This window comes from Sorex fumeus, unplaced genomic scaffold (assembly GCF_029834395.1).
Source record: "Sorex fumeus unplaced genomic scaffold, SorFum_2.1 ptg000037l, whole genome shotgun sequence".
Classification (NCBI taxonomy): Eukaryota; Metazoa; Chordata; class Mammalia; order Eulipotyphla; family Soricidae; genus Sorex; species Sorex fumeus.
Window position 1 is genome coordinate 23,657,154 of NW_026606094.1, and position 20,797 is coordinate 23,677,950.

General features: G+C 37.2%; 1 protein-coding gene across 32 annotated transcripts in view; it reads left to right on the plus strand.

The window, feature by feature from the left end:
- The window catches only part of NRCAM (neuronal cell adhesion molecule), a 317,718-nt gene that overhangs the window by 228,403 nt on the left and 68,518 nt on the right, over positions 1 to 20,797 (plus strand). For 9 of the 32 annotated variants that reach the window (XM_056118664.1, XM_056118672.1, XM_056118680.1 and 6 more), the window contains exons 4-11: positions 355 to 554; positions 2,995 to 3,012; positions 6,330 to 6,435; positions 10,054 to 10,250; positions 11,764 to 11,886; positions 16,006 to 16,176; positions 16,695 to 16,751; positions 18,660 to 18,771. In XM_056118664.1, coding sequence (XP_055974639.1) covers positions 449 to 554; positions 2,995 to 3,012; positions 6,330 to 6,435; positions 10,054 to 10,250; positions 11,764 to 11,886; positions 16,006 to 16,176; positions 16,695 to 16,751; positions 18,660 to 18,771 — 890 coding nt within the window. In that variant the 5' untranslated portion in view covers positions 355 to 448. Of the gene's footprint in view, positions 1 to 354; positions 555 to 2,982; positions 3,013 to 6,329; positions 6,436 to 10,053; positions 10,251 to 11,763; positions 11,887 to 16,005; positions 16,177 to 16,694; positions 16,752 to 18,659; positions 18,772 to 20,797 lie in introns of all 32 variants that reach the window. The other 23 variants (XM_056118674.1, XM_056118678.1, XM_056118666.1 and 20 more) reach the window with 5 other exon arrangements.

A 20,797-nucleotide genomic window follows, 5' to 3' on the forward strand; every position in this document is an offset into this window, starting at 1 on the left:
CACTAGATCTCCCCTCTAAAAATTACACTTTCTAATAGATTTAGAAGCCAGACTTTCCTGATCTGTTAAGAAATCAATAGTAACCTGGTGGACACTAATATAAATGCAGTATTTAAGATGGAAGAACTATAAGGATGGCAAAATGGAAAGATTTTGCTTGACACTATTACAAACATTTTGGACCCGATTTTAGTTGATCTATAAATAAATGATTATTCTAGTCGTAAGAATTAAATATTTAAAAGGCCACTCCCATTATGTATAATAGAGAACTGATACTTTTATGTCCTGTGTACTTCAATTCTTCATTTCCTGCTTTTAATACATTATAATTCTTATCCTATCCCTTTTCAGCTCCCTGCATGAAAATTATTTAAACGTTGCACACAAAGCTTTTGTGAAAGAAGAAAAGAAATTCGGTTGGTGAGTCTCAGCAGGAATTAAGCTAATGCAGCTTAAAATAATGCCGAAAAGGAAGTGCTTATCTGCAGGCAGAGTGCCCCTGATTCTCTTTCTGTGCCAGATGATTAGTGCACTGGAAGTACCTCTTGATCGTAAGTATTAACATTTTTTAGCTCTTAGACCCAGGAATCAACCCTCCTAGGCATTTACCATCACTCTGAACTGTGTGAGTGGAAGGTGTCTGTGTGATACTCAGAAGCTAATTAAAATTAATTTGGTTTTTACCTTCAGCACCTGGTGTTTATAATGAATCACACTATAGAAATGGTTATTAAATGGTCACACACTCCGTCCCCTTCTTATTTTCTCCTAGTCTGGTGACATGTGTACCATCAGGAGGGATTGGAGAGAAGGCATAACTTCTGGTCTGTTCTGAACTTCCCAACAAGTGACTCTTTATAGAAAGAGTTCTGCAATCACTGTATCACTGTCATCCCATTGTTAATAGATTTCCTCGAGCAGGCACCAGTAACGTCTCTATTTGTCCTAGCCCTGAGATTTTAGCAAGTGCCACATTGGAGGTTCTTTCAGGGTCAGGGGAATGAGACCCATCATTGGTACGAGGTTTTGGCATGTCGAATATGCCACAGAGAGCTTGCCAGACTTTGCCATGCGGGCAGGATACTCCTGGTAGCCTGTGGGGTTCTCCAAGAGTGAGAACTAGATAATAAAAATTCACGCAGCCGTGAATCATTTAAAAATAATAATGGGGACTTCTCCACTCCTCCGCCCTCTCCCTATGCTGAGAATGCTCTGGAAATGACCAGAGAATGGTCTCTTCACTGATTACATATCCCTCTGTATTCCCTGCAGTGCTCAGAATTCTTTTCTCTTGATTCTGACAAGGCATTTTCCCTTTCAAATTTTGAAGTTTAGTCTTTGATGAATCTATATCTAGGAAATGTATCTAGAGTTAACCAAAAGCTATATTTTTGTTTTTATCCAAATTGAAAAACATTAATAAAGATGGAGATGTAAATTTGGGAGAATAAAACAAATCAGCTACAGGATACAATTTAAAGTGAAGCAAGCAATTGTGTTATCCTACTTTTTTCCCAAGAGAAAAGCGTTCTCCCTGGTCTGGGCGGCCTGTTTGTGAAAACTATAGATAATGTTAGGTTTCAACTGGTCACTTCTGCCCTGGAAAGCATAATTTCAAATCTGGGCAATTACTGTACTTCAGAATTGATTTATTCTTTATCCCTAATCTGCCTGACCTCTTTAAATCCATTAGCCTCCTGAAAAGAACATCTGCTTGGCAGGCTTTCCGAGGTGCAAGGAAGACACTGCTTCCCCCACTATTCAGTTGTAGGAATTTCACTTTTTACTTGAGGTTCCCATTATCTGTGAGAAAACAAGAAGAGAAAAAAGAGGAAAAGCAAAAAGTGGTATGCCCCATAGTTTGTTGGGAGCAAACAAAAATGCTGCACATTTATGGTCTAAAGTACAATTAAAAAATGCTTTTCTTATTTTTTTTTAAAAATCCTCATTTATAACCTTAATTTATTCACGACCTTGAATTTATGGGGGGGGGGGGGGAATTGCTTAAGCCCATTGGAGTAGAAGTGCTTAAGTAAGCATTTGCCTTAACAACATACAAAGAGAGAGAAGAGCACTTGGAGAAATGCTTTTGTTCTCTCTTGTGTTAAATATATTTCCCCTTAATCTAACGGCTCCATCTAACTATCACAGGGAAATAGTCACCTATGGCTAACCCAATTATCGCTGCTAATGGAGAAGAGGCATACTGAGGATGAAAAGAAAGTCATGGGTAACCCAGGCGCTCTGGCATTAACCTTTGCAAGTAGTAATGACAGGCAGCACTGTAGAATCATTTAAATTGTATGTTAATGTAATTGCCTTCTTGCCTTCCTGTTTCTTTTGCCCCTGTTCCGCTTAGCCCTTCTATGTGGAGGCAATCCTTGGTGTGGAAACTAGTATCCCTCGAGTGACTGAGAAATTTTGGAACAGAAACATGCTAACAGTCTGAAAAGTTCAATTACTGCCTTGAGAATTAACCATGGAAAAATAAAAGCCTAAAATTAGCATTCGACTTGGCTTGGGTGGAGTGTTGCTGTTCTAGCAACGTTCTATTCTTTGGTGTTATTACTGTGTACACTGTGATGCCTGGGATAAAAGGATCAGACACTGCATAGTCTGAAAACTCAGATTAATAGTAGATTTCAGCTATTTTTTTCCCAAATCAAACTTAATAACTTGCCCATCAAACACAGATTCAATGGAAATAGCCATTCCTGTTCCTGGAAGAATCACATTTTACCTATAGCATTTCTTTTCTTCTTCCATATGTTGGTGTGGGATAGGCACTACAGGAATAAACAAAACCATTCATGAGAGTTCTTTTTTCTTGCAACTTCACTATTGATTTCAATCATCACTGTATTTTTTAGGTCAAAACAAATAGACAAAGATGCCCCTTTTATCTTCAGGGTTCTAATGTTCTTATTACTAACATCTGGTTTTCTTTAATCCTGTTTGCCCACTCACCTGCTGATATTGATGGGGAAAAAGCAAAACTTCTTGAAGACTGTAAGTGTCTTTCTGTAAATAGTAGGCAGTGTGAAAATTTCACCGTGTCTTTGTTTTTGAATTAATACTGTGAATTAAACCAGAATTTTATGTTTTGTGACTAATATCTTTTTAAGCATGTGTACTTACTCTGACTAAACACTGCATTTAAAAACAAAGAAACATGTTTATCCTGCGCATGATTTCTGATGACTCAGGTGCTACTTTTTTTTCTTTTACCAACGTTCTGCACTACTAACTGCTAAGCTTTATTCATATCTGATGTAACTCAATGAGAAAATTCACAACATTTAGAGAAAATGACCGTCCATTTCTAAATGTTTTTAAATACTTACCGGAATGAAGGCAAATCATTTGGTGATTTTTTAGGAGGCAGATCTATGCAAATGCTTTATCCAAATTGGCAGTTATATGCCTTCTTTTCCCAACTTAGCCTGCAGGACTTTATAAACATGGTACTGTTTCTGTGTATCATCAGTAATAGCCCAGTGAATTTGAATATTGTCTTGAAGAATGCAAGAGACAAATAAGCAGCAATGCTCACAGCACATCTGGTGGCTCGCTCTCAGTAAAAGCTTTCTTCTGCCCCAACTGTTGGGCAACATCTCTCATTGACCTAAAAAATAATTTTTCAACATTTGAAAAGCCCTTTGATATTGGATTAGTCAGGCAAATTATAATTTGCAAATTGCAAATTAACCAGGAAAATAACCTGCTGAAAAATAACATTATTTCCCTAATAATTTTCCCTTATTTCAGGAAAGTACTTGTTAGTGGCAAGGTGACCTAAGCATTTAACAAAGAGGGACTTCCATGTGGTGGCTCCTAGGTATTAGAAATAGCATCTAAGTTGTTCCAATGCAGAAACATGAATAGAAGTTTTTTTGTTTAAACCGACCAGATTTGCACCTGTCACTTGTAGAAAAATACAGAATATGGTACTGGTTCACTCCTAAAAATCCTCTCTCCCGCCATCTGTGTCCACCATTCCCTGGGTTTAGAATTCTAGACTTCCTCTCATTAGCCTAAGTAATAATACTCTTAGAACCTAAAAAAAGATCACTCAAACATGAAGTTGATTGAAATTAATATAATTATGACAATAATCTGAAAGCAGTTAACGCAACAATTATAGCATTAGTATGTACTAACAGTTTTACATGATTTATTTTATCCTCTAAGCAAACCTAAGAGATAAACACAACTCCTAGCAAATTTTATTATTGTTGTTGTTATTATTATTATTATTATTATTTCTGGGATTAATCCCAGGTCTTACATATGCTGGGCAAGTGTTCTATCTCTAAGTTATATCCCTGACCTTAGATACTACCATTAAGTAATATTTTTCCCTCTAAGGATATTAGAAGACATTTCTAAATTCTTGGAGCTACTAAGAAGCAAATAAACTTAATTTTATAAGGTTCTTAATCTTAAAACTAAACTACAGTCCAGTCTTGGAATTGGCAGAACTGGAGGAAAGAGGGTATGTGCATAGAGTAGAATCTGAGAATTTAAACTCCTTAAAGAGAGGGAAAATATATACTGTCCATTGTCCTCTACTTGACAGGTGCATAATTAATGGTGAAAATAACAAACTTATTTTTTATCTATATTTAGGCATTACTTGAATGTTTAGTGAAAGATCTGGTGGATAGGAATAAAACTAGAGAGCAGAACCATGTTTGCAGATTTTTTTAAAATTATATTTATTTATTTTTTAATAGTGAGGCACCATGAGGTACAATTGTAGACTTACACATTTTTGTGCTTGGGTTTCGATTATACAATGATCAAACACCCATCCCTCTACCAGTGCGCATTTCCCACCACCACGAATCCCAGCATCCCCTCCCTACCCCATCCCCCATCTCACCCTGCCTCTGTGGCAGGGCATTTCCCTCTCTCTCCTTTTGAGTGCCATGGTCTGCAAAAGAGGCTGTTTGCAGATTTATAAGGCACTGGACATGGAAGCAGTATTCAGTCGTGGCAACACTTAGCCACAGTGAAGTAAGAAAGAGCAGAGGGCAACTATTAAGTTCTAAGAAATGCCTGTTCAGCATATGAAAAAGGGTTTTACAAAGTAAACACGAACACTGAGAGAGAATAAAGGAAAAACAAAGAAGATGAAATAGATTATCCAGTGTCAAACACATGGTAGGAAACGGAGAGTGAGAACATTGAAGGGCTCTGGGGAACGTTCATGGTGAGAGGAAAGGTGCATGAAATGGGCCACTGCATGGCACATCTCCAGGAGTAACGTTCACCTAGTTGTCTGGGCCAGTGTTTCGGTCTCAAATCTGCTGACATATAGCTTGATAGTTGTTGCTCCCGTGGGCTGCCCCGAACATCGTAAGATGTTTAGCAGTTTCTGCACACCAGATGCCAGCATATCTCCACTTCTCAGAGATGGCAATCAGATTCCCTCCAGAAAGGATCAAATATTCCACAAGGGATGGAGACAAATTGCTCCTGGTTGAGAGCTACTCATTTATATACACAGCTCTCCAGGCCCTGAACAACAGAAGGCCTGGGAATAGATTCTTTCTGCACAACCATCATTCTGGTTTCAAGGAAGAAGGATATGATGATCTTAAAGTGACCAAGATTTAGCCAGATATCAGTTTTCTTCAAATTGAGTTGTTCTGGGTCAGAACAGTTTCTCCCCTACGCTTTATCATAAGCAATCAGATAATACTCTACAAGGTGGAAAAGAAAATATTGTCTCCTATAACAAGAAAACTTTCCAGTTTCATTTATCTTATAAATAAGACTTTTTATCTCTATTCCTATCCACTTCCTAGTACATGCCCATCACCTGACTGTAACTCATAAGGCACATCAAGTCTCCTAACCATCTTTTTAAAATACTCTTCTCAAATTAATTCCTTCCTGGCATATATTAATTTACATGAGCACAGGAATTTGCTCCAAGTCACTCTTCCTTAGGAGTAGCGGGTTTCTAATACATTCCTTTGGAAGGCATTGTTTGAACCAAAGGAATCAAAGGAATATCTCATTGTTACATCAGAAAAGATGCTTTCTTAATACTAATGCTTTGTTAATACTTGTATTGGCAATGACTTCCCTGAACTTTTGGTATAGAAAAGTAGTCTTTGTGAGTACATCTACAAGCATCAAAAGGCATTAATGCCTTAACCAAAAACAAAATCAATGGAGGTTTTTGCTTCCACCGTGAAAATTATCAAAAACATTTTAAATATATTTTACTTAGGGAAAGAAACGGACATGAAAACACAACTGCAATTATATTAAATGATTTATTTCTTGACATTGTTCTTCTTTCTACAATTAAGTGGTACAGCCTCCAACCATCACTCAACAGTCACCAAAAGATTACATTATTGACCCTCGGGAGAATATTGTAATCCAGTGTGAGGCCAAAGGAAAACCTCCTCCCAGGTGGGTGTGCTTTCTGCTGTGGTGTGGTGTGTGAGCCTTAATGTTAGTATCAAAGTTAATTTCAGGTCTGGCCATCTGTCTCTAAATTAATATTTGTAGGGTCATTGTTCTTGTCTGTCTTATTGGTTAAAATTAGCTTTTTTTATCTTTAAAAATCCACAGTAATATTTTATATTCAGACCCTCCTATGAAATCTTGAAAAAAATTGCAGGGAGTGATGGGCGGGAACCTGGGGACACTGGTGCTGGGAAATGTACATTGGTGGAGGGATGGGTGTTGGAGCACTGTGAGTGAAATCCAATCATGAACAGCTTTGTAAGGGTCTACCTCACAGTGATTCAATAAAAAAGATTTTAAAAATTACAGGGAAATGTGGATAGTCTTTTAATGACCTAGGGCATGAATAATCATTTTTTCCCTAAGCATCGGTTTTTTTGGCTGTAAAGAAGTTGAGTTTGATGACTTGCAAGATCTCTGCCAGCTCTGGAGAGAGCAAATAATTCTATTTGCTCTATTTTGCAAACTTGGCAAGGTTCAGTTTTGAGGGTTATCTATGTGGATCTTGTCAGGTGTGCCACATAGCATTATAGACTTGGTAGAAGTAGAAAAGTAGAAATATAGAAGTCATAGAATCCAACCAATATATTTCACATATAGGAAGTAGATGCCTAACAATGCTTTGAAACTTATCTAGGCTCCTACAGCTAATGGGTTATCCACCACTTGTCCATATATAAGTTTAAAAGACATGAATTTTTATTAAAATGGAACGTGGATTTATTTTGCTCTTTTGTTTTATTTTCAAATATTATTTTAGTCACCATGATTTACAATACTGTTAATGATAAGGTATCTTGATACAATGTTCCAGCACCACATCCTCCACCACTGTCCACTTCATCCATCATTGTCTCAGGGTCCCCCATTTACCTACACCCCATCCGATGTAAGTTCAGTTCTTGTGGTAAATTCCCAGGTTCTGTGCCTTTGGCCATTTTGAACAACATTGTCTTAAAATGTTATGTATCACCTTTTAAAAAGCCTTTCAGCACACCGTTGATCTTGAATAAAATCCTAGTACATTATCATGTCTTTGAAGACCTTGTCCAGCAGCTTTTCTGCTTAAGAGAAAACTGCTTCTATGGTTTGCTCTCTTCCTTAAAATAAATTTTAATTTTTTTTTCATCAAGACAACATGATTTACAAAGTTCACTGGTGAGTTTTAGGCATACTGTATTCCAGCACCAGACCCACCACAAGTGTCAATTTCCCTTCACCAGTATCCCCAGGCTCTCCCCTTCCTCCCCATTCCATCCCTCAGTCTGCCCCTTGAAAGGCATGTTTTAAAGTTTGGTTGTTGTAGTTTGGTCCCCTGTTCTCAGTGTTGTTGATGCTACACATCTATACCCCACCAGTGCACCCAAAGCCCTTGACCCCTGATCCCATTACTTCCCATCCACTTCTTCTTGCTACCCCCCTTGATTTAGAATGCGGATTTTTAAGGAGTGAAGAAGTGAAAGTTTCTAAAATTTTATTTATGAATTTGTTTCAAGTCTTTTCAACATGTCACAGACAGGTATCTGAAAAAAAATAAATGGTAAATAACAATTATACCTAGGTATATGTAATATGCCTACTTATGTACCTTAAGTACCTTAAGTATATGAAAATAATTCTTACAAACCCCTAATGTGGTGTGCTTTGATGGAGTTCATTTTCAGTCTAATTATACCTAGTATTCCTATAACTCTGTAAGTCATGTTTCTTCACCTTACAACTAATACAGATAAATTTTTGTTTAGGGGATATTTTATTGTCCAGTTGTTTAAAGACTTCATCCTTTACTTGTTCTTACAAAAAGAATATTAAGGGAAAGCACGCAGTAATTCCTATACATGTATCATCATTCTAGTTTCTTATTTATTTGAGGTGGCAGTGTTGTTGGAGGGCCACATATAGCTTTACTCAGGGCTTATTGCAGGCTCTGTACACCAGGTTTATTCCTAATAGAACTTTGGTGGCTATATGGGGTGCTGGGAATTGAACTCATCGGCTGAATGCAAGGCAAGCACCTTACCTCCTTATTATCCCTCTGTCCCTCTATCATTCATTTCTGTAAACAGCAAGCCAGTTTTATAATCTTTTAAGATTCAACAAAAGGCTGCAAGGTCAGAACCACAAATATTGGGTGCCTTCCTTGGGAAATATTTGACTTCTCTTCTGTAAAGAGAATGGTACTTAACAAACTACTACTAGTGATTTGTCAGTACTGAGTTCTGAATGCTCAGTCCAGTGGCATACATACATTATTCTGAAGGTTTTTAATCACACCTATAAATTGTGGTAGAATTCTCACAAAAAAAAGCTGGGGAATTACATGTAGATAATTTTTTTAAATGGCTGCTGTCCTGTGCATTACAGAATAAATATTAAACAATAGACCTGACTTCTACATCACTGTCACTTTCCTCCCATTGTTCACTGATTTGCTTGAGCAGGCACCAGTAATGTCTCCATTGTGAGACTTGTTGTTACTGTTTTTGGCATGTCAAATATGCCATAGGGAGCTTGCCAGGCTCTGCCATGAGGACAGAATACTCTCAGTAGCTTGCCAGGCTCTCCAAGAGGGACAAAGGAAATGAATCCAGGTCAGGCTGGAGCGATAGCACAGAGGGTAGGACATTTGCCTTGGAAGCGACTTCTACATATTATATGCCAATGGCACCTACCACAAATAAACCCGCATGAGTTGGAACTTGTGACAGCCACTGATATAGGAATAAATAGTGGAGCAGGAGACCTAAGTGGATCTGAAAAACAGGCTGAAATTTAGAGATATTTGCCAGTATATGAATATGGCCATTGCTGATGTGTCGGGTTATAAAATATTTAATTACACAAGTGCTCTGATAAACTATAAAATACATATATATAAAATCAGTCTTTTCTCTGCAAAAATAGAAAAAAGTAGTTCATTTGATTATTTAAATAAGTTCCTAAAAATTAAAAAATCTCTATCATTAAAAAAATCTCTATCATTTAAAATGTGCAAAATGCGTAGAATTTTACTTTAATAAGTAACATTTAAATCACCACTGAACTTATATTTTTTCTTTCCTCCCTACCTTCACTTTGAATTTTGGTAGCTTAAAACTGATTGGATCACTTTTAAACACACACACACACACACACACACACACACACACACACAAATAGTATTTATGAAAGCCTTTCTTGACACATTTTAGCCCAGAGCAAATTTGTATAGACAGGTTATCAATTCTGTGAGCAAAGGAATTCACAATAAAAATGCTAATAAAGCTCTGAGACAGTGTGACTAGGGGACTTATCTCCTGCATTTTCCATGAAAAATGACAGGCAATTTGTGTGCCAACTTGAGTTCAGTTTTCATTTGATTCTAATAAAGGATGTATGGCCAGCATTTTTTCCTAAATCATGATTTAATGAATGTTTTTGGTAAGGAGCTTATTACTCTTTTACTGAATATGAAAATATGTAGTTATCTCTAAAAGCCCATGACATTTCTAGGAATATGTTAAGGAGTTAAGTAATTTTATTTGAACTGTCAGCAAACTTAATCCTTTATGTGTTGGGTAGCTTCTCCTGGACACGAAATGGGACTCATTTTGACATAGACAAAGATCCTCTCGTCACCATGCAGCCAGGGTCAGGAACCCTTATCATCAACATCATGAGTGAAGGGAAGGCGGAGAGCTATGAAGGTGTCTATCAGTGCACAGCCAGGAATGAACGTGGGGCTGCAGTTTCTAACAACATTATCATCCGACCATCCAGTAAGTAGGAGTTTTCAACTAAATAGAACCCATTTTGATGTTTTGCTTTAAGACTCAACTATCTATTAGTCAGCCAGTTAACACTAAAAAATAATGACTGGAGGGATTATAAAGGATGTAAGAACTCCCCATACACAGGACTGATCCTGGTTCTGTTTCTGGTACAGCATATGGTTCCCAGAACTCCGTGAGGGATCACTTCTAAGTGCAGAGCCAGAAACAGCCTCTGAGCACTGCTGGGTGTGGCCAGACTCTCCCTCCCTTGGCTACTGCATTGGTCCCAATCCTCTGAATTGGAACTGCAATTGGCATTGCTCCTTTCCACTGAATCACGAGTTTCTCAGCCTTATGCTCGGCTGATCCAGTTCATTCAAGTCTGAAATGATAAAATTGTTAATTTCTCACATATTTTATGTAAAATAAACTTCTAAAGCCAGATAGATGAAAATGAGTACTTTAAGGCCTGTTATGCCTTTAAACATTTTAGTCTTACAATTTCACTGACATAACCATGCTCTTACTACCTTGCTGTTATGCTAATTCAGCGCCCAAATCATCTGAACAAAAATCTCAAGAGCATATATTTAAAGAAAAATGACCTGGGGCTGGGATGTAGTTCATCAGTAGAGCACATGCCTTGCATGTATGAGGCCTTGGGGTTAATTCCTGTTGCTGGAAAAGAAAAAGAGAACTGCAGTTCTGGTTATTGTTAAAATTGTATTACACATATGTGGTATGTATCATTATAGAAAAAAATGTGTTACAAGTAGTTACAGTTAAACTAAAATCAAATTGTAATATTATTCATGAATATTTCCATTCAAGGAAGTAACTAGTACTCAAATACTGTTTCCATTTTTTTTTCAGTGTGCAATGATTTATGTGCATACAATGAGCTGCGTTTCATTGTTTGGAGAATGGTTTGGGCCACAGCAGGAACTCAGGGACTACTAATTTATAGCCCATGTAAAATGAGTTTACTAATAACATTTTTGTTTTATCAACATATCATAAATATTCTGATCAGTATTAGGAATAAATATACTTCTACATATACAATGCTGTATGATAGTCAAAGATTTAGATGGATCTTTATGTAACAAATCTTTTGACTGTTAAGTGTTTTCCTTTCTTTTGTGAAAAACAAGTTTTTCCCAAACTTGTGTGTCTTCTTTTTTTCAGAGGTTTTCCCCAGTAATGCTTGGGGGGCTTTGTGAGGGACACACACACAAACACACACACACACACACACAAACACACACACACGGCAATACTCAGTATAAAATGGCTTTTTAAATGTATAGGATTAATGGTAGTAAATGAAATTGGTAATGAATAAAAAATATTTTACCGTTAACATTGTATTATAAAACTATGCTTATTATTATTATTATTTTAATGTGAATAAATTCTAAGTTTCCTAAAATCCCCCTAGAAGATTATTTTTTCTTTACAGTGCTCTTTTAATTTTCTAATGCAGAAATAACTTATAAATGGTTATTTTACTTCATAGGGTCACCATTGTGGACCAAAGAAAAACTTGAACCAATAGTACTTCAAAATGGCCACTCTTTAGTACTTCCCTGCAGACCTCCACTTGGATTACCACCACCTATAATATTCTGGATGGACAATTGTAAGTTTTAAAGTACAGGTTTCCTTCAAGAAGCTAATGGCTATTTGTTAGCGTACTGCTATAACCTGTTGTGATTCATGCAGTATTTATCAAATGTTTTAGAGATGCTCAAGAAAACAAATGCTCATTAGAATAGCACATCTATCATTCTATTCCTTCAGTCTATTATACTGAGGATCTGCTATGTGCCAGGCATTGGCTAGAGAAATTGAGCAATTCCTTTTCTCACTGATAGTCAGTTAGATAGAAGGAAATGGAAACAGAGACAGACAACAAATGCATTTAGAAAATGTGTGTCCTCTGACAAGTGCTTTGAAGAAAAATAGCAGAGATTGAGGAGAAGATAAAGGAATAAGAGAGCAAGGATCCCTGAGTATCTGGGCAGAAAGGAGACTATACATGAAGTCCCCTGCAGGAGCATCCTGGTATGTACCCAGAGCCTAAGGGAGGGCAGATGGCTCCATGAGTCTTCATTTTAAAACTTCTCTGTAGAACCAGGGAAGGATGAAAGAATCCAGGGATCCATGGCCAGGGATCGGGGCGGGGGGTAGGGGGATCAGGGAGGGGATGAGGGGTGGGCTTCAAGAGGGTGCCTAAGCCAGGGAAACAACTTGGAAAGAAACCAATTGAGAAGAGGTGGTTACTGAGGTAAGAAAGAAAGTGGTATTTCAGAAAGGTGAAGAGAGTGTCAAGAAGACAGCCGGCTGTTTAAATGACTTCTGCTGATAGATCATGCAACTTGAGGACCAAAAAATGAATATTAAATTCGGCAATACAGGGGTTATATTGCCATGATATTTATGATCTTAACAAGAGTTGTGTAGTTCAGTAGTTTTCTATTTGAAAACTGTGGACTGGTGCCAATTCAGAGATTCAAGAAAAGGGTAAAAATCACCGATTTAAATAGAGTGGAAAAATTTTTGTAAAATATTCTTAGGGAGTTTATTCTAGTCTCACTAATAGGGATTCCTCTAAAACCATGGGCTGTACTCTGTGCTGAAGATAAAATTTAACACTAGATTTTATTTCTATTTTATTTCCATTTTGACTCTTGTATAAAAGTACTCAGAGAAAGTATTACAAAAATGGAAAATAAATATAATTAATAAATGCACATATTTTAAAATTTTTGTACAAATTTTGTAAGAATAAGTAAATGTATGGTTTCAAGAAAACATTATCTAAATGTCACTGCCAGAATGAAGCCCAATTTGGTCCTTGGTTAACATTTAAAAAAATGACCTTTCCATTTAATAAGAAGGCACAAGTAAAGTCTCAGAATCATCTGAATATGTAAATTTTTTCCATATTGCTATGCTGGCTATGTCATGTACATATATTTTAGGTTGTTTGCAGGGCATTTCAAATTATTCCACATATTTAATATGAGGGAAAATTAATATACTTACAGAACTCTTTTTATAAGATGTATCCATAAAGTTATTCCTATATATTTACATTTGTTTCAAATGTAATACAGAAGATTTCAAAGGGCATAGTGCTACCTCCATTATCAAACCCCATTCCCTTTCATTTGGTCTTTCATCTACCAATATCCATCAATAATAAGATATTGCAGTGGAATTCATGCCCTGCTCAATCAGCTTAATCAATGGCTGAATAAATAGCAGTACTCCTACATTAAAAAAATAAGTAAATAAAATAAAATATTACAGAAGAAACAGAAGAAAGTGGATATATGCTTAGCTTTAACTTTTTTTGCTCATTTAATGATTATTTTTCTGATTTTGTTTTTATTACTCTTTGCCTGATTTTTAAATATTTTATAGTTTAATATGGTTCAGATAGTCTTAACATTTATGGTTTTGATCTATAAAGTCATTGCACCTTCACCATCACCAAAGTATCCAAGCCCAGACCCTCCACCACTGTTCCTACATCACTTATCCTCCTCTCTGCTGCTCCCACATATTCTGTCCCTACTGGCTTGATAATCTTGGTTTTGAATAAAAGACCAAGTGTTGTCATCATTTGCTACCATCTATTCCCTTGTTTTGTTTCTTTATGTACCCAAATGACTGATAATCACCTGGTGTATGTCCTGTATCCTCTGACTTACTTTGGGTCAGATACCCTCCAGTTTCATTCAAATTGCTGTGAACTGCAAGATTTCCTCTTTTCGTATATCCGCCCAGTATTGCATTGTGTATTTATGCTGCAGCTTCTTTATCCAATATCTGCTATTGGACATTTGGGCTGTCACCATGGTGCTAAATACTGTAATGAATATGGGTATGCATATATCTTTTTGAATTAATGTTTTTGTATTTTGGAGGTAGATGCCAAGAACCGGAATTGTTTAATCATATGGGAGTTCTAGTCCTACTTTTTGAAAAATCTTCAAACTGTTTTCCCTAGACGCTACACTTGACAATATTCCTACCATCAGTGACTGAGGGTTTCTTTTTCACCACATCCTTGCTAACACTGTGTAGTCCTTGGTATATTCCATTCTCACTGGTATGAGATGGTATCTCATTATCATTTTGATTTTCATTTCCCTGATAATAAGTTTTGATGATGAATGCTTTTACATCTGCCTTTGAGTGTTTCCTTAGGGATTAATGGGTTCAAACCATGAATTTCCAGCTGCCAATCAAGCCCTTGTCTTGATTACGATATTGGTGGCATTTTTAATTTTCTGGCTCCACATTTGCTCGCTTTTTCCTGCTGCATATGAAATGTTAGATAGGGCGTCTGTTAGTGGAGGGTCACAGTGCTTGACCCAGATTGCAGAGGTCCTGGGGCAGGATGGCACCGGGCCTGAGCAACTGTGGTCCTGTCACTTTTCCACATTTAAGAGCTAAGAACCTCATAGATAAGGATGGGTGAATCGAGAGAGGATGAGTACGAGGAATCCATGTGTAAATTTTTACCTAGATTGGTGGTTCTCCTTTCTCTGACTCCTACAGCGCCTTAGAAAATCTTCCTTCTATGCCTGAGACTAGATAGTTCCTGTGAATAGACCTGAGATATCAGCTACGCACAAGCCTGGAAAGTCAGTTCAGCCATTAAATTGTAGCTGTTGCTCCATGTTGCTGCCTGTATCTTCGGTTAGATCCTGATCTCAGACAGTCAGGGACCGTGGCATTCCCAGCCCCTACCATAGAACTATTCACTATTAAGTGCTCCTACAGTGTTGAGTTTCTGAGCATGTATGTGGATGCCACCCAAATTCACATGTTTCCCAAAGGCATTTTCTTTTCTTTTTTATGATTTTTATTCTTTCAAGGTTTTTTTTAATTAAATCACCGTGAGAAACAGTTACAAGCTTTCATGTTTGAATTTCAATCATACAATGATCAAACACCCATCCCTCCACCAGTGCATATTCTCCACCACCAGTGTCTCCAGTATACCCCCTCTTTCCAAACCTTCCCCTGCCTCCATGGCAGACAATTTTCCCCATACTCTCTCTACTTTTGGGCATTATGGTTGGCAGTACAGATACTGAGAGGCTATTACGTCTGGTCCTTTATCTACTTTCAGCACACATCTCCTATCCTGAAAGCGATTCCTGCAACCATCATTGTCTTAGTGATCTCTTCTCTATTCCAGCTGAAAGGCATTTTCTAAGATATGTGTATATGTGTTTAACAGTTAAGAACCTGTCACAATCTTTTAAAAATTCATACAATCTTTTTGTAAAAATTTTGATTTTCAAAACTTTTCAAGATGCCTTTGAATCTACACTTTGTCTGGGTGGGAAGGGCCCAGACCACACCTGGCTATGTTCAGAGATCACCCCAGCCATATTTGGGGGGTCATATGTGGTCTGGGATGGAATCAGGGTCAGCCACAAGCACTTACCCGTGTATTCCTGGCCTCTTACCATTTTCCATATATATCTTTTTCTCTGTACAGCCCTAATCTCATCTATATCACCAACCCTAGATTTTGGCAGGTTCAAGCTAGAGTTTTACTGTCTTATATATTTTTATTTTATTCTTATTTTAGTTACTGGTTTTTACTCAGAGAACTTTATAGCAGGGAAAAAGTGAAGTTCACATAACTATTAGTTGATACATTTGTCATGCTGTTTTGGAAAATGACTATTTTATGATGGAATGATCTAAATATCTGTCTGCCTTTCTCTAGCCTTTCAAAGACTACCACAAAGTGAGAGGGTTTCCCAAGGTCTGAATGGAGACCTTTATTTTTCCAATGTTCTCCCGGAGGATACCCGAGAAGATTATATCTGCTATGCCAGATTTAACCACACCCAAACCATACAGCAAAAACAACCTATTTCTGTGAAAGTGATTTCAGGTAAGAGTTGAGTTTCCTTAATCTCACTGAGATTGCAGATCTGTGCAAGGCATGTTCACTGTTAAATACTACTGACTTCTTAGTAATAGTTTTTGAACAGGAAATAATTGGCAAATAGACACTAAAGTGTAGGCATATGAATTATAAAGAATATATGTACCTGAAAGTTGTGATTTTATGGGTTTTGTTTTTACTGCTATTACCGTTCTCTTAATAGCTTTCTCAGTCTACTTGGCATCCTCTAAGCACTTGTGTGTGCTTTGGGGGCCCCTTTATCAGCAATCCTGCAGCTTTAGTTATGTCCACTTTCATTCAGATCTATGTTCATATTCAATCATATGATTTGGGGTGGCTAAGTGAACTAGTAAATCAGTCATGTGTAATGCAAAGCAGTGTTCTTACTTGGTTGAAATGGCATTTGATCAGCATAGCTGTATACATTTGCTTTGATTGCCCAATACTTTTTGAAACTTCTCTCCTACTTTTGTGCATTCTTCATAATATTCTGTTTATTTCAGTGGATGAATTGAATGACACTATAGCTGCTAATTTGAGTGACACTGAGTTTTATGGTGGTGAGTTATGGTAACTGTAACTGATACTCTCTCCCTCATTGTAGAATTTAGTTCACTAACTTCACCTCCATGACTATTTAACCTTATTTATTTAGAAATTTCTAGTTACATGTTTAATACCACTAGATTATGTGTATGTTTTTTATAAAATTTGGCAGTGAGCCTTCAAATATGTCACTAAAGCATTTTCCATTTTGTGTGTATGCAGATTATTAACTGTTTTCATGAAAAGATCCATTTTGTGTAGTTTGAAAAAATTTTCCATGTATATTCAGATTTATGTTTTTTATTTTTTGTCTTGTTTATATATTTCTTTCATGAACTAATGAAGCATTGGCAAAAATGCATTAACCTGCCAGAATACTAACTCATCAAAGCTTTAGTACTATCTAGCAACTAATGTTAGCTGGATGTGAATAGTAAATCATCCCATATCCCTTCCCCCCCATATGTGTAATTAGTAACATCATTTCTCATAGTTTTGTTTAAAACCCTCTATTTTCAGTAGTACCAATCACTTTAAAATGACAGCATTTTAGTTCATTTTCTTGGAAAAAAAGGAATAGTATGTCTTAAAGAAAAGTTTGCTCTGAAGCATAGCATGTCAGTGAAAATTATAGGCTCTGGATACAGGATTCTCTTAATGAAAAACATTTCATCCTTGAAAAATTGAAGGTAGCATAAGTAACCAGAGTAAAAATACTACAATCCCATTCTTTAATATATCAGGAAGTAGGGATTCAAAAACCATTCTCAAAGTTATTTTAGAAGGGTATATTTTTCTGTACAATCTCTGTAATCTAAGGAAAGCACTTATTTCTCTAAGATAATACCTTTAAAAATATCTCTGGCATTTTTCCCCGAGAATTGAGAATACTTTTTATTCCTCCTATGAGCATCAAATAGATATGTATTAAAATGTTGGAAACAACAAAAGTCTACTAAATCTACATATGGCATAATATCTATATTAAGTTTTTTTGGAGAGCATCAGAAGTTAACACCACATTTTGGAAAGTCTCCATAAAAAAAATGATAGCTAATTAACTATTCCAGAGATCTTTGATTTGAACCTTCTTATTTTTAAAAGAAACCAATGTCAGTTTATTTAATAGCACCATTATTCTTATTTTGTGGCATTCAGTTTGGCAGACTTCTCATTAATCATCTTATTTTTATTTAATTTCCATAAACCTTACAGTTTGGTGTCGTAATGTGATAGACGTCCACCAGAAATTTATTTCCATAATTAATCAGTGGAACTTGTTATAAGACCCTTAGTGAAAATATGAATATATACATCTTTAATATATATTTATTTTTGGGGCTGGAAAGATAGTACAGCAGGTAAAGCACTAGCCTTTGCAAGTGGCTGACCCAAATTTCATCCCCAGAACCCATATGATCCCTCAAGCCTACCAAAAGTGATAGTGCAGAGCCAAGAATACTCCCAATCACAGATGGATGGGTGTGGCCCCAAAACAAAAAACAAAAACAAATCCCTTTCTTAAAAATTCTTTTCAGAGAAAACATATCTCCCAGAAGATAGACTGTTAATTTTGCTTTCACCTGAGCACTAATTTTAAGAGAGGGGTAATTTAAGAACATGGTTTTCATTTCTATATCAGTGTTTTGAAATTTTTCAACTAACCAAATATTTATAAACACTGACTCCAAATTAAGGAAATGTACCAAGGGAAAATAACCCATACTATTAGTGCTATGCAGTGAAAATTGTTTCTGTTCCTGACCAGCTAATGAGTGATAACTATTTGTAAGGCAGCGTATACATGAGTAATTTCACAATTTGGAGGGTTTTGAAAAGGCATATGATTTTCAGACAGTGAACTGTATTTCTAGAAATACATATTCATAGATTTTAATGCAAGCTGATTTTCTCATTTGCAGCTAAATCAAACAGGGAGAGGCCACCCACATTTTTAACTCCAGAAGGCAACACAAGTAGCAAAGAGGAGCTCAGAGGAAACGTCCTGTCCCTCGAGTGCATTGCAGAAGGACTGTGAGTTATTGTCTTGATGCATACCTTGATTTTCCTTCTCTATCCCTTCCCTTTGTTGCTGCTTTCGGTTAGTGGGGGGAGGGGAATGGGGGAGCGGTGCACATAAAGTTGCAGTGCCACTTTAAACAAGAGATTGCACACTCTGTTGTAGCACCAAGAATCCCAAACTGCAGAACCAATGAATGGGGCTGTGCTGGGCTCATAAGAGTGACACTGAAGATTAAACTGATGACCTCAAATTTGAAAGTCAGGTTTGCCACTGAGCTCTCCCCAAATCTCGTAGATTCTTTTCTTTCTTTTCTTTGGTGGTGATGGGGGTGAGGGACGGAGAGAGGGAGGGTGTCACACCCAGAGGTGCTCGGTGGCTACTTCTGGCTCTGTGCTCAGAGGTTGCTCCCAGTGATGCTCAGGGAACCATATGATATCAGGGATCGAATCTGGGCCTCCTGCATGCAAGGCATGCACATAGATCTTTGAGCTATCTCTCCGCCCCCTGATTTATATTTTTTAGAAAAACATACTAGGTTGATAAAAAACCATTAATATCATAGAAACTCATTTTCTTAAACCAGTTCCAAAAAACATGAATAAAAAAATTGATAGTCATTTCTAAAATATGAAATTAACCCCTTTTTATTAGAATGTTTTGTTTGTATAATGGTGTTCATTTTGAAATGGTAATCACTTTATGATTGCTATAATTAGGGTATATATAGATTGTATTATTTTGCACAGTCACTTCCAAACTTGGTCGCTTCAGAGAAATAGCAACCCAGAGAAGGGAAGGGCGGACCCCTCAGAAAAGGATGCTCCAAGAGAAGCAAAAGGCTGTGGTAAAGCATGAGAGGATCACCAAAACTACAAAGTTCTTCCCCTCATGACAAGGCCCAAGCAATAGACTGTTTTCTTAGAAAACCCCAGGGAGGGGGTTGTCAGGGTAAAGTGCTGTCAAACCAACTTTGTAAAGGCCAACAGCACACATTCCCCATTTTAGAGATCAACTGCTTCTCAACCTGTGATGAATAAGTTCTTTCTTTTACTTTTGTACTCTCAACTCTATCCCCTCTATAGACGAAGCAGTTTGACTCTGCAACTAAAAAACAACACAAACAAAACCAAAAAATAATAAAGAAAGAAAGAAAGGTCAGGGAGAGAGAAAAAGAGACAGAGACAGAGAGAGGAAGAAGAGAGAGAGAGAGAGAGAGAGAGAGAGAGAGGCATACAAGGGTTAAAGATCTTTTCTTGCTAGCTGGAAATCGTTTCAGTACTGCCAGGTATGACCCCAAAACCAAAAATTAAACACCTCAAACCATAGCTATTATGGGTCATTTGTAAGTCTGCAGAATAATTATGTCATAATAGACTATGTTCTTTTAATTCTAGTATTTTCTAGGGGACTCCACCCCGTCCAACTGTCTTTTGGGTCTTGAGGTTCTCACATTCCTCTAGTTGTTGCTAATTCTCCCAACCACAGAGATGCATATGTTCTCTTAGGGCTTAGCAGAGGAAACTCAGGCATTGTCCCATACATTGTTTCTTATTGGAAAGTCACATGGCCAACTTCTCGGCAAATGTCTCCTAGGTGCAAGTCAAAAGCATCGTCTCCCTTCAAATCTCTATGCTTTTGATGGGAGTTACAGAGAGACCGCGGTTCCAGCTGAACAACTGTTATGCTAGTCCACGTTAGAGGCAGGCTTCTACACAGCCACTGCTCATGCCAACTACAGAACTAGTATCGTTGGCACCTTTGCTGAAAAGACTGAGTGGAACCTTAGAAACATGCTGCCTTAAGTTGTCACCTTGTATGCCTTGACTTGGAAGCTCACGTTGCTTCCCCATTCCAGCCCCCAGGAATCACTTTACTGCTGGCTGCACATGAAGGCCTCTGCTGGCCATGTCAGGACATTACACTATCCACCCCTCCGTTCCTCTAATTTCTGATATAGCAAAAATCCCATCTAGGAGACCTGCTAAGTACCATCTTTAGGGTCTCTTCAAATTTTCAGCCTGACTACACATTTTTCTA